Source organism: Terrapene carolina, unplaced genomic scaffold (genome assembly GCF_002925995.2).
Source record: "Terrapene carolina triunguis isolate 2854851 unplaced genomic scaffold, T_m_triunguis-2.0 Scaffold714, whole genome shotgun sequence".
Taxonomy (NCBI): Eukaryota; Metazoa; Chordata; order Testudines; family Emydidae; genus Terrapene; species Terrapene triunguis.
Window position 1 is genome coordinate 9,094,295 of NW_020665065.1, and position 13,286 is coordinate 9,107,580.

A 13,286-nucleotide genomic window follows, 5' to 3' on the forward strand; every position below is an offset into this window, starting at 1 on the left:
TGTGTCTTCCTGGTCCATCACCAATGGAAAACAATAGATGTCTCTGCACACTGGACAGAACAAAGAGCCTCCCTCCATGAGAAGAGTTCCCCCCGCCCCGTGAATGTTCAGAGTCTTCGCTGAAATGGTCAGTTCTGGCTGGAAGCCAGGAGCAGCCCTGATCTGTGTATAAAGACGACGACTCTGCCACTTTTGCTGTTGTGACGAGCAGGACTGAAAGCAGAGTGGAGCTGTCTGACAACAGGCCTGTCTGCTGGCCTGCGTCACCAGAGACCACAGCGTGTCTGTCAGCGTGTTGAAGAGCAGAGTAGATAACTGGCAAGCAGGCCTGGTCTCAAGCCACGCAGTCCAGAGCCGTGTGTTTCCAATGCTCCAAAAATGTGGTATAAACTTGGGGCCCATCATTACGGGAAAGGGAGTGTTTGGTTTGATGCTGTCGTCCCTATTCTTGGGTGTATAATCACAGCGTTTAAGGCCAGAAGGGACCACCAGATCATCTGGTCTGACCTCCTGTGTATCACAGGCCACCAACACTACTCAGCACCCGCAAACTAAACCCAACAACCAGAATTGGACCAGAGTATTACAGCCCCCAGGAGACTAAACCAGGATGTGCCACAGGCTGAGAATAGGAGGGACCGAGGTGCCCCAATACCTGAATTATCTGAGAGATACCCAGATAATCCCAACAAATGACCTGCGCCCCATGCTACAGAGGAAGGTGACCCCCCCCCCCCGGCCAAGGTCAAGGTCAATCTTACCTGGGGGGAAATTGCTTCCTGACCCTACATATGGCGATCAGTTATTCCCTGAGCATGTGAGCAAGAACCAGCCACCCAAGCACCTGTGACGGCGAATGCTTGGTGCCACCTCAGAGCCCTGGCCCACTCTCTCCCATGTCCCATCTCCAGACGGGGCCATCACTGATGCTTCAGAGGATGGAGACTGAACCCTTCCCCTCCCCCCCCCAATAAATAGATTCCAGAACATTAGAATGTGGGTGTGACAAGCCGGTTGCCATTTATTTACCAAAGTGCTGTTCATGGTGCAGAGACCATGGATGCGCCGCCTTTTCCCTTCCCTGCTACCGGCCAGTTCCTGAGCTGGTGCAAATCAGTGTGGCCCCATTAAAGTCTTCAATAGATACATGCTGGCTTCCACCAGCTGCGGATCTGGCCTGCTGCAAATTAAGGAGCTGCTGTCTCTCTGCTCTCTTTATCTGTCTGTCTTCGCAATGCAATACTCTTTAAACCTACTTTTCCCCGGTGGACTCGGCTCTGATTGACACCAGCAGCCAGTGTGCTGTCGCGTCTGAGTTGTGATGAGCTGCTCCCAAAAGGCCGACCTGACTTCCTTACAAGCAGAAGCTTGGTGTTTTCAAAACGATGCCACTGGAGAAGCTTATTTGAACTGCCACCTCCGCTCCTCTGCGGCGCCGCCGGTGCGTTCCCACAGGCGGAAACAGAATGTGCCATGCAGCTGCTCAGCGTGTGCCGGTTTTGCTTGTGACACTTGAGTCTGGATAATCCTCCTTTCCTGCTGGATCCTGAACGGCTCTGTGTGTAAACACACATTCCTGTCGCTCTTTCCCTTGTCCTCCTTCGCCTGTTGCTTCTGACTGTTACCCACACCGATGGTCTCCCATCTCGCATTAGGCTGCCTCTCGCCATGTGCTTGTGCAGCACCTCGGGGCACTCCTGTAATACAGATGACAAGGTTCCGATCTGGGTGGGTGGGATCTATGGTAAAGGGATGCGGCCAGGTTAAAAAGAATGCATTTGAATTTCACATGCCCTCTCACCGATCACACGCCAGATTTTAACCATCTAATTTCCTTTCTGCTATTTATGAGACTGACTTCTCCTGTTTCTCCCTTCTTGGACAGTGAACGTAGGTTAGTTAGTCAATCTCGCGTTCTGCCCTCGCCGGGCTGTGATGTTTGGGTGACAGACACTGCTGCGGGTTGTTTGTTTAAAAACTAAATACTTTAGCAATAGAATTAAAAACAAACCGGGCAAACATCTGTCACACTTATGCTTTGCAAATGCGGGTGGGTTTTTTGTTTAAAAAGCTTCATACAAAACAGTTTTAGGGGACCACATTTGCACCAACAGGTCCCAGAAATGAAAGGAACAGAAATCCCGCTGAAGTCCGCCTACTGTGTCTGTCTCTGTCTCTTCTCCCGCAGACCCATGGAGTACGAGAGGCCTAGATCCGGGGCCAAGAGCTTAACAGTTGGTCCCTAAATAGAAGTGAGCCGACTTTCAGAGCTGCCCAATGAGTGCTGCAAGTGCTCAGCACCATTGAGGATCAGGCTGCTTCTGTTAGGTGCCGAAATATGGATTTAGGAACAAAACATTTAGGCCACCAGGCTTGAGTCCTCTGGCCTGAGGTTATGCCTGAACCCCACTGTCCCATGTGCTCGTGTATGGGTGCTGCTCTGTGTGGAACAGTCCCCAAAGTCCCTGGTGTGTCTAGCCTTCCCCTGCAGATCTCTTCCTTTGCCAAGCCCCCTGGGCTGGTCTCCAGGGCTGTATCTCCACGGTGGATACGAAGGGTAGTCGTTTGAACTCTGGAAATTCTGGCCCTTACAGTCAAAGTGAGCAGTGATTTTTGGGCTGCCCAGCTTGGCACCTCAGAGGGGGGTGGATTTTGGAACGTGCTGAGCACCTGTGGATTGGGCCCCTTCCAGGTGTTTCCCGCTGAGCACCCAAAACTAGCAGTCACTTGGGGAAAATCTTGGCCCTTGTCTTTGTCAATGGGTACGTCTACACCGCGGGGGGGAAAATCCCCAACAAACCCTCCGCAGTGAGTCTCTGACCCCAGGTCTACAGACTCAGGTGTGGACTCTGGCACTAAAAACAGCCATGTAGATGTTCGTGCTCAGGCTCTGAGACCCATCGCCTCGCTGGGTCTCATATCCCGAGCTCCAGCCCGAGCAGGAACGTCTCTGTGGCTACTTTTAGAGCCTGGGCGAGCCCGAATCTGTCGACCCAGGTGCCGAGATGCGCTAATGCGGGGTGGTCTGTTTTTTCCCCCACGCTGTGTGACGTACCCCATAATGCTATGTGTGATACTGTGGTTACCTTAAATGACTCTTCTGAATTCACACTTCGCCCTGCCCTTGCTCTGCAATGTAGAATCTAGGTTCCCGGGTGGCTCGTGTCTGCTTGGAACAGGACCTAGGACTGCGGTCTCTGTCAGCCTAGGGCCCGCTCCCTCCGTGGCTGTGTTACATAAAGCCTGCTTTGAACGCCTGCTTTGACTGCCTCTGGTCCTGGCCTAACGTCTGTCTCCTCCCTCCCCCCACAGGAACAATGGGAGAAGCAGGTCAAGGAAGAGGGGACGCCTCTGACCAAGTATTACGCTCAGTGGAAGAAGCTGCGGGAGAAAGAGATCCAGCTGGAAATCAGCGGCAAGGAAAGGGTAAGGGCTGCAAGTCACCGGCTTCCCTGGTTAACTGCAGTGGGAAACCAAAGATATCCCATGTGACGGTTGCTGAGCAAAGCCGGCCCCTCCGCAGCATGGCTGAGAAACCTTTGCCCTGGAAGGGGGTGTGATTTGGGGTGCTGCCTGGCAGAGAGCTTGATTGGGCGGCCCCAGCCAGTTAAACTGAACGGCCTTCAGCTCCCTGTTCAGCCTTGATGCCTGCCTTTGCCAGGATCCCGAGCCCAGTGGCAAGTCTTTGGATCCACTTCCTGGCTAAAGTGTCTTTCCCCAGGTTCGCCGGGCAGGGATGAGCCTCCTCTGATGGCTGCATTGTGCCTGGGTAGGCTCCTGTAGCCAGCTGACGTCCCGCTGTGCTGAGGGCAGTTATAAGCGGAGAAGTAGCTGAGTTATTGAGTTCAGACCTGGGTCCAAACTTCTCCCGGTGTTTGGCTCAGGGGCTTTTCTTGGCTCCCACCTTTAAATATAAAGCTGGGAGGCTGCTCAGATCGAGTGCCTTTTATTCTATGCACTGATTATTTGTCAAAGGGGATAGTGGGGCCGAAAGAGTCATAGTGGGCATGCAGCCGCCTCCCTAATGTAGTGCAGTGGGCAGGATCCCGGACAGAGAGTCAGGACGCTTGGGTTCTGTCCCCAACTTCGCTATCTACTCACTGTGACACCGAGGGCAAGTCATCTCACCTGTCTGTTCCCCTGCCTGTAAAACATGGCTAGCAATACTTGTCCTTTCCTGTAAAGCACTTGGGAGTCTGTGGCTGGAAAGAGCCGCAGTGGGAAGTGCTGTGGGTGATGATGGTTTGGTTCTGCGAGTGAGAAGAAGGACTCGAACGGAGGGTACGTCAGGCAGCTGGCTCTCCCAGCACGCATCCTCGTAGTCTTGGGAAGCCTATCCCAGATTCCCAGCCTACTGCGGGCAGCCACCCCGCACGCTGAGGGTTTGAGACCCAGCCATGTAGCGAATTTTGGAGATTCCCGCTTTCATTACGGAGCGAGAGGTTCCTCTTTGGGCTGTTTATGCACAGGGTCAGTTAAACATAGCATCCGGCGCCTTTCATCAGTAGACCTCAAAGTGCTTTGCAAAGGAGGCCAGCATCATTTATCTCCCTTCTACAGATGGGGAAACTGAGGCACAGAGGAGTGGCCTGGCTTGTCCAAGGTCAGCCAGCAGCCAAACCGGGAATAGAACCCAGGTCTCCTGATTTCCAGTCCAGTGCCCTGTCCACCAGAGCACACTTTTGTCTAGTACAGGGCTTACAGGGAATGTATGCTAAGGAGCCAGGGATTTGGAGTGTTATAGGAAGACTCTGTCAGGGAGGTGGTGTGTGCAATAGAGTCCGTTGTACGGAGCACCTGGATGCAATAACCTTATAGCACATGGAGGGTGCTGATTTAGGCCCAGGCATGGACTGCAGCCGTGGTGTTTTAGACCTTGTGCTGGTGCCTGCTTAGTGCACTTGCAGCCATTTCCATGTAAAGAGAGCTCTCCCGTTGCCTGGGCAATCCACATCCGTTAAAACCACCATCGCGTTAGCGAAGCAGAGGAACGTCGCGGGACTCCTGTCAAAATAAAAGTTGCGTGAAGGGAAAGAACAGCACAAACTGCTGTGCCGTAGACGATCTCTGCCCTTCAGAACAGGAGGTTTCCTAACAGTGGTGGCTTCAGGGCAAAATATGCTGGGCTGCTTTGCAGTCTGTTTAGCCGCTAATAGCTCAGGGGAAGGGGGGCGAGCGCTGATTATATAGCTTTATAATGCACCAAATTGCTGCAGCTGTGATGCATCCATTTAGAAATTCCTGCAGTGAATGGGACGCGTGACGGCCGCTTTCGGCAAATTCTTTGTTCTCCTAAATGGGGAGCCCTAGAACTGCTACTGCCAACAGTCTCCCGTGAACGTGCGTTAACTCTTCCTTTCTCCTGGGCCTATTCCAGGTGTGGTTAGGGCCTGGCTGGCCGGCCGCACCTCTGGAATGAGATTCACATAGCTCCTGTGCTGGGTATGCCGATCCCGTTGCCTTAAAGGCAGAATAATGACGGGGTGGAGCATAGGAAGAGTTCAGGGCAAATGCCTGAGTTTGAGATTGCCGGGGGGGGGGAGCTTTGAACTGCGCTTCATGTAACTGCCGTTGGAGCCCTTGAATTGGTTTATGCAAGCAAATGTTTAGCTCATTGCTGTAAGACGAGTGTTGAAGCAATTAACCGATAGCCACGACCCCATAATCCCTTGCTGAAAGAGGATCTGGAATTTGAGATTAAATCCCAGGTTGCAGTTAGTCGCTGCCGAGTTAAACATTGGTGCCTAGTTGTTGGTGAGAGGAAAGAGCCTGCTGCCTGTACTTGTCGGAGGGGAGTCCTTTGCAGGTTGTCTATATATTAATTATTATTATTATTTATTATTTGTATTATTGTTACACCCCAGAAATGGTCTAGGACCCCATCGTGCTCGGCGCTGTACAAACAGAGCAAACAGATGGCCCCTGTCCCCAAGAGCTTCGGATTTTTCCCCTGTTGTTTTCAGGGTTGCTATAGTAATTGTCAGAATTTACTGGAGAGGTGTTTAAAACCCCCAGCACCCTAGAGTGCAGCCTCAGGGCCTGGCAGCCAAAGGGGCTGGTGGGGGAAGGATCAGCTCTTGGCAGAGTAACAGGTATATAAGCTTGACGCTCCTTAACATGTAAAGGAATTATTTAGGGACCCACAAACTGGGATCGGGGCCTGAAAAGAAGTCCAGTGGACTGGATCGTCAGCCGGTGCAGATGGGTGCGGCTCCATTGCAGCCCATGGAGCTGTGCCGATCAACAGTATCTGTGGGGCAGGCCATCTGCCTGTGTCTCAGAGATGCATCGGAGGCATGTCCTAGTGCTGCCGAAAGTATGACTTTGTGAGACAGGGCCAGCTACTCCCCGGTCTGTAGTCGTGAACCGGGGTGCAGCTTAGCCAGCGGCCGGCCAAATCCTCCGAGCGTTTAGCAGTTCTTCTACAACGCCTCGTTTCAGAGGTGGGGACGCTAGGCGGGGTGGTTGGTTTGTTTTGCAGCAGGCATTTGCCAGCCTCAGTTGGGCCTTTCCTGATGGCAGAGGGGAGGAGCGAAGGGTTGGGGTGAGGACAAGAAAAGATCTGAATTGCCTGTATCTGAGCAGCGTATCCTTGAGGGTAACGGTCTAATGCGAGTTGGCAGCTGTCTGCTGGTAGGATGCGGTCATCTCAGTTCTCCCCACCCGGGTGTCATCCGCCTACACGGAGCGGAGAGGGGTCAGAACACGAGAAACCTGTCCCCCACTCTGCCTCGGGACTTCCTTGCTGACCTTGCAGAGGTCACTTGGCTGCTCCATGCCTCCGGTAAAATGGGGTGACCCGCCTCACCAGGCTAAGATCGTTGTCTGAAGCACGTTGAAATCCTCAGTCGGAAGGGGCTGTGCAAAGGGCAAACCCGCCTTACGTTAGAACAGAGCCAGTCATTTGGCTGCTGTTCTTAACGGAGGAGGTGTCTTGGGGGAAATAAATCTTTGCAATGGGGTGCGGAAGATCAGGAGACCAGATCAGTGGGGAAACAGATTGCAGTGCTCCTAGTTAGCTTGTATTTGTCTGATGCTGTAGAGGGCTATCTAAATGCCAAGTGTACCTGGCCAAGAACTGCGACTCAGCTAACCGGGGGAAGGGGGTCACCGGATTCCCTTGATGCCACTGGCTCTTGGTTTTGTCTGGTTTTCCCTCTAGATTGCTCTGTGGAACAGGGCGGCTTGCCCTGCACTAAGCCAGCCCTGATTACAGAATGAGCCGCACCTGGGCTGAACCAGGTGGTCCCCATGCAAAAAGAGCAGGAAGCTGCAGTGAAGGGGGGAAGCCCAGGAGCCTATAGCTAGGTTTGCAGATACTGCAGGGAGCGAAAAGGCTCCTGCAGGGCCCAGAACCAGCAGGTAAAACGCTGAAGAAGCAGGAGAGAGAGGGAGGAAGGTCTCCAGGCAGGGAGGCCCGGCAGAGACAGCAAAGGGCCGGCTGGATGAAGCCTGTGTGAGTTTGTGTTCAGTTAATCAGGAGAGAGAGACTGAATTGGGCTTGAGGCCTACTAGTGGGGGATTTCTTTGAACTATCTGGGGACTGGGAGTTGTTAAAGGGCCCTGAAGGGGGGAAAACAGAGGCAGGGTGCCGCAGGGTGACCTCTGGCTGCGAAGGGGTGCTCAGGTCATGAGGACATGCCTCTTACCCTCTCCTTTCCATTTATTATTATTTATTGTTTGTATTACGATAGCGCCTCTGAGCTCCAGCCTAGAGCCAGGACCCTGGTGCGCTAGACGCTGTGTAAACCCAGGACAGAAGATGTTCCTTGCCCCAAGGAGCTTACAGTCTTACGCTTGCTGGGGATGTAACAGCCGAGTCAACGGGTGAAACTCTCCAGGGTGGGCGAGCACAGGGCCAGCGCCAATCGGCCCTTAACTATGGCATTGTACAAATTCAGCAACAACTTCCCCTGGGGGAACACATCAGTTAAGGGGACAGTGCAGAACAAGAGTCTGGACACAACCGCTGCTAACCTCAGACCTGCCTACGTAGATAATAGTGTGGCTGCCTCTTCCCCCTGCTCCATCCCACGTGCGAACGCCCTGCCTGCCGCTCCGGGCACAGCACTCAGCATTTGGAAGCTGGATCTGGGGGCTCACTCATGTCAGGACCACAGAGTAAAGCTGTCTGTATGCTAATATGATTAAAAGGGTTGAGCTGGGATGCTCATCTGGGGAGCAGGAAATGGATATAATGAGCAACCCCAGGGCATGGTGGGGGACGATTGAAATAGTTGACGGGATGTGGTGGTGGTGGTTGGCTCCAGGCCAAGTCACAGAGGGTGGGAGGAGACCTCAGAGATCTTAGATGCTTTCAAAGTCACGCTCCAGGGAGAAATTCGCCCACGGGGCTATAAGCCCCCAGTACAGCAATCTGGATGGAATGGGGAGCGCCCCTTACAGGCGGTTCGGTTTGGGAGATAGAATTTAGCATTGAAAGCAATGACCTCTTGCAAATCCTGCTAGGAAATGGAGAGCTGTGACTTGCCCAAGTGGGGCTGGTCCTGCTGGTGGCAGCCCTGGCTTTCCCTGCCCACGCTAGGGGGTTACGCTGCTGGAGCTACCCCAGCGGCTAGCCGTTGATGGGTGACAATGCATAGAAAAGTGAGCGAGGATTTCCCGGGGCAGCCGGGAGCGGCGGGGGGTGAGGTTCCCCTTGAGGGGGCTCCTGCAGCGAGGGTGAAAGGGTAGCTGGGTAAAGCCGGGGGACGTGGTCAAAGGGAAGTGGTAGGGCTTTGTTTCAGTCCCGAAGGAGCGCGGGATGAATAGACAAGAGGGCAGGGAAGGGTGAATTTTCAAGTGAGATTTCAGAAAGGCCTGGCGCTGCCTGAAGATCTCCGTGCTTTGAATGGGGCTCTTGTCTCCCTCCGTGAGGGCTGCTGGCTTAATGATGCAGCATTGTGCTCCCCGGCGGGATGCTGAGCACCGTGAGGCCCATTAGGGCTGAGAAAAATCCACATTAACGGCCATTGAAAAAAATCAGCCTCGTTCTGAGGTGAAACTGGCCTCATCTAACAACTCTGACCCGGCTGCCTGATTCCCACCCCAGCTCCCCAGCGGTTTCTAGCAGCACACGGACTAATCAGCTTCATGGGAGTCTGAAGAGGCTGGCTCCCGAGCTGGGCCAGCCCCAGAATTGCCACTCGCTGCCCCTGTCTGAGGCACACAGCCTGCAGCTAGACGGGAGTCTTGGGTCTGCATCCTGCTTCTGTTGGCTTCCGGTCTCGAAAGTGACTAGTCATTTAGGGGGGCCCTTAAACTTGGGGGGGGGCAACTTGAGACATTGTAAAGGAGTTATTTTCTACCAGGGTGGGTGCTCGGTAGGTTCCCAAAATGGCCTCCTTTTTAAGGTGTCTCCAGTTGGGCACCCCAGAAATGGTCACACGAAATCCTGAGTCATTTTTGAACACCTAGACCATTGTTGTTTGTCCCCGACTGAGCTCAGGATAGTGCCAGGTGCTGAGCAGACCCATAGTAAGAGACGGTCTCTGCCCACAAAAGCCTACACTCTCAAGTGTTGTGCAAAATGTCGATTAACATGGCTGGCTTCCTCCTCCCACCCTCTTCGTTTGAAGAAGCAAACTTCTGCGCAATCGGGGCATGGGGTAAATTTTGCTCCAAACCAAGATCCATTTCCACTTAAACCCTAGGCCGGGCAATGTACCCCTGGGAATAGGCCCATATTGGAGCTCCTAATGCAATGAGGGGAAAAGATAAAACCATAAATAAATAAAGATATCCTATCTCCTAGAACTGGAAGGGACCTTGAAAGGTCATCGAGTCCAGCCCCCTGCCCTCACTAGCAGGACCAAGTACTGATTTTTGCCCCAGATCCCTAAGTGGCCCCCTCAAGGAGTGAACTCACAACCCTGGGTTTAGCAGACCAATGCTCAAACCACTGAGCTATCCCTCCCCAAATTATTGATTATGAAATGCAAAAATCATCAAACCTAATGTTTAGCTCCTAATTTGTCCCTGCTTATGTTATAAAAACCTGGTCCTGGGTACGCCTCTCATTCCCGAAAGACTTTGCCAATCTTTGGAGGACTGGGAATGGGACTGAACTGCGAGATTGAGCTCCCCTGCCCCCAGCTAACCCTTTGAGTAGCTACATGATAGGAAACTGAGTCTTAATAAACAGCTGCTGCTCAGCGTGGAGTGGAAGCTAACAACGTACCCTGGAGGTTGGTATTGGGACCAGAATGCGGTAACGTGTTTATGACTGATGTAGCGTAGGAAGTTGATGGCTTTCCCCAATAACATTAGTGTTTACCTTAATAAAACGGCAGAGCATTGCAAGGAAGTCCCAGAGGTTTCCAGTGACATTGGGGAGTTGGGCAGCATGATATGTTTGTACAGTGCCTAGCACGATGAGCGTTTGCTCTGGGGCTCCTAGGCGCTATAAATAATTATAATAGCAAATGAAATAGTCACTGGGATCAAGGTAAGGCAACGCTAGTTTCAACTTCACGTCTGTGCTGAGACTCGGGCATGTTTCCGGGTAGTTTGGCGAAGGCGTCTTCCCAGGCGCACTGCAAAAGATTGAGGGTAATACAGAACTGCACAGAGCCAGCTTTGAACCCTAAGGGCCCTGTGTGTTTGCACACTTACTTTGCACACACACACTCCTGTATGCACAAGTCCCCTGCTCTGTTTGCACGCCTGGCCAAATGGGCCAGTATCTCGTGTTCTGCATGGCCGTTGTGGGCTATGTGGGAAGTTAGTGCACAGAGATGCACAGATCTCAAGGCTGAAAGCCAGCCCGCTTTTGTTTTTAGATAGGAGGCAGTGATGCAGCCTCCTCCGGGCTCCTGTGTATACTTTGAGGGTAGTTCTGCACTGCAGTCGGGGGGCAGCTCCTGGAGCTAGCTGTGACCTTGCTCACTCAGCTACTGGTAACAGTGAAGCTGTGGACACATGGGCCAGCTGCCCGAGTACTTACCAGGGTGCCAGGCAAACTTCACTGCCTCTGCGGACGCTCGTGCTGCCACGCCTTCACTGCTGCCAGTTCGCTAGCTAGCTAGATTGAAGCTAGCTCTGGTGTGTCTACATGAGCTGCAGTCAGACACTTTGATTGCAGTGTAGACGTGCCCTCAGTTGTCTTCCTTCAAGCAAGATAAAGAGGAGACTGATGCAGAGGGAAGGGGCACTAGCAAGACTTGCCCATAATGCAGCCTTGCAAAAGTCCTGAAAAATGTAGCAGCCCAGACACCAAATCTATTTGCTTGCCCTTGCGGTGATGGTTAGAAGGAAAACAGTGATGTTCACTCGCCCGTCCACAGGAATCCTTCCTGCGGCCTGAGTGGAATTTTGCACGACTGGGAGATTGCAAAGGCAAAAGAGTATCTCAGCTCGAAGGGGCTGACTGGGTCTGTGGAGCTGACTCCCGCTGGGGGATGCTGCCCACATCTATCCCATGGCATGTTGCGGTTTTAAAGCCGGTCACATGCTGCTTTCTCTGCATGTCCTTGAAACGCAGGTGACTTGGGAGATGTCTGGAGGGGCCGCAGGAGCGCAGGCCACACCGTAGTGGATGGGGAGGCGGGAGATCATTTAAAACCAAGACCCTGCAAGTGGGTGGTGGTTCAGCCCTGCCTGGCCAGCCTCTGACCTTCAGTCCTAGTGTTCTTGGTCATTGTTTGTGAGTGCTCTGCTCCCAGAATCAATATTGCCCAGCTGGGGACCACAGCAGTGAAGCCAACGAGCTGGAATTGGCTTTTGGACGAGATGCGCCTCTCTCTCTCTCTCTCTCTCTCTCTCTCTCTCTCTGCTGAAGCTGCTTTTGTATCTGGAGAGTGCTTCACCACCTCTCCTAACATGTTGGATCTCGTGGAGGCGCTGAAGTGATTCTGCCCAGAGATGAGCGCCTCGGGGGTGGCCTGGCAGGTGGGAGCTGGGAGAATTATTCCCAGCAGGCTATTGAGCGTGAGGTGTGTGGCCAGGCCCCAGCAGGGCAGCTGGTGTTCGGAGAGCAGGTGGGATTTGGTTTGCACAGAGTTGTAGAATTGAAGGGCAGAAGGGACCACATCTCCGTCGCAGGCCACCACCCCCTCCCCGCCTCCCCACACTAAACCTGGCACCCAGAATGAGACCAAGGTATGACAGCCACAGGAGACTACACCATTATGTGACACACAGTGAACAGGAAGGGCTGAGGGGCACCAGTGCCCGAGGCCCCTGCAGTGGCAGGATAGACCCAGATAATCCTGGCAAGTGACCCACATGCTGCAGAGAAAGGTGGAAAAACCCCCATGGTCACTGCCAATCTGACCTGGAAATTGCTTCCTGACCCCACATACAGCAATCAGTTAGACCCTGAGCATGTGAGCAAGAACCAGCCAGCCAAGCACCCGAGAGAGAGGATGCTTGGTGCCACCTCAGAGCACTTCCCCATCCTGTCCTGTGTCCCATCTCCAGCTGTGGCCATCTCTGATGGTACAGAGGAAGGAGACAACCTCCACCCCAAAACCATAGAGGGGAGGGAGAGGAGCGGGAGACTCTCTTCCTGACCACTGCATGTGATCGTCCAAAGCCCTGAAGCATGAGACTTTAGGAACATCTGACATGAACCAGAAGGAAGCCCCCGGGGCTGCCAAGCCCTGGCCCCCTATCTCAAGAAAGCCTGTCTCACAACCCTGTTCATCACTTTGTCCAGCTCTCTCTCGATTAATAAGTTTGTCCCACGCCTCCGACTGGGAGGCTGTCCCAGGACCTCACTCCTCTGCTGGTTAGAAACCTTCTTCCAATTCCCAGTCTGAACTGGTTCATGGCCAGTTTATCCCCATTTGTTCTTGTGCCAACATTGTCCCTTACCTTAAATAGCTCTTCTCCCTCCCTGGTGTTTACTGCCTGACGTATTTATAGAGAGCAACCAGATCCCCTCTCAGCCTTCGTTTTGCTAGACTAAACAAGCCAAGCTCTTCCAGTCACCTCTCAGAAGACAGGCCCTCCATTCCTCTGATCATCCTAGCTCTTCTCTGCCCCGGTTCCAGTTTAAATTCATCTTTCTTGAACATGGGTAACCAGAATTGTACACAATATTCCAAACGAGGGCCTACCAGTTCCTTGTCCAATGTCATTAACGCTTCCCTATCTCTCCTGGAAATGCCTTGCCTGATATATCCTACAACTGCATTTTTGTCTCTTTTTTTTTTGCCGCCACATCACATTGCTGGCTCATAGCCATCCTGTGATCGACTAATACACCTAGCGCGCTCTCCTCCTTTGTCACTTCCAAGTGATGAGCCCCAAGCTTCTTGCAGAAATTCTTATTATAATTACAC

At 52.9% G+C, this 13,286-nt stretch overlaps 1 protein-coding gene across 2 annotated transcripts in view; it reads left to right on the forward strand.

Annotated features, from left to right (window-relative positions):
* The window catches only part of NOC2L (NOC2 like nucleolar associated transcriptional repressor), an 81,795-nt gene that overhangs the window by 50,989 nt on the left and 17,520 nt on the right, over positions 1–13,286 (forward strand). For both annotated transcript variants that reach the window (XM_026659995.1, XM_029913543.1), the window contains exon 16: positions 3,313–3,426. In XM_026659995.1, coding sequence (XP_026515780.1) covers positions 3,313–3,426 — 114 coding nt within the window. The remainder of the gene's footprint in view (positions 1–3,312; positions 3,427–13,286) is intronic.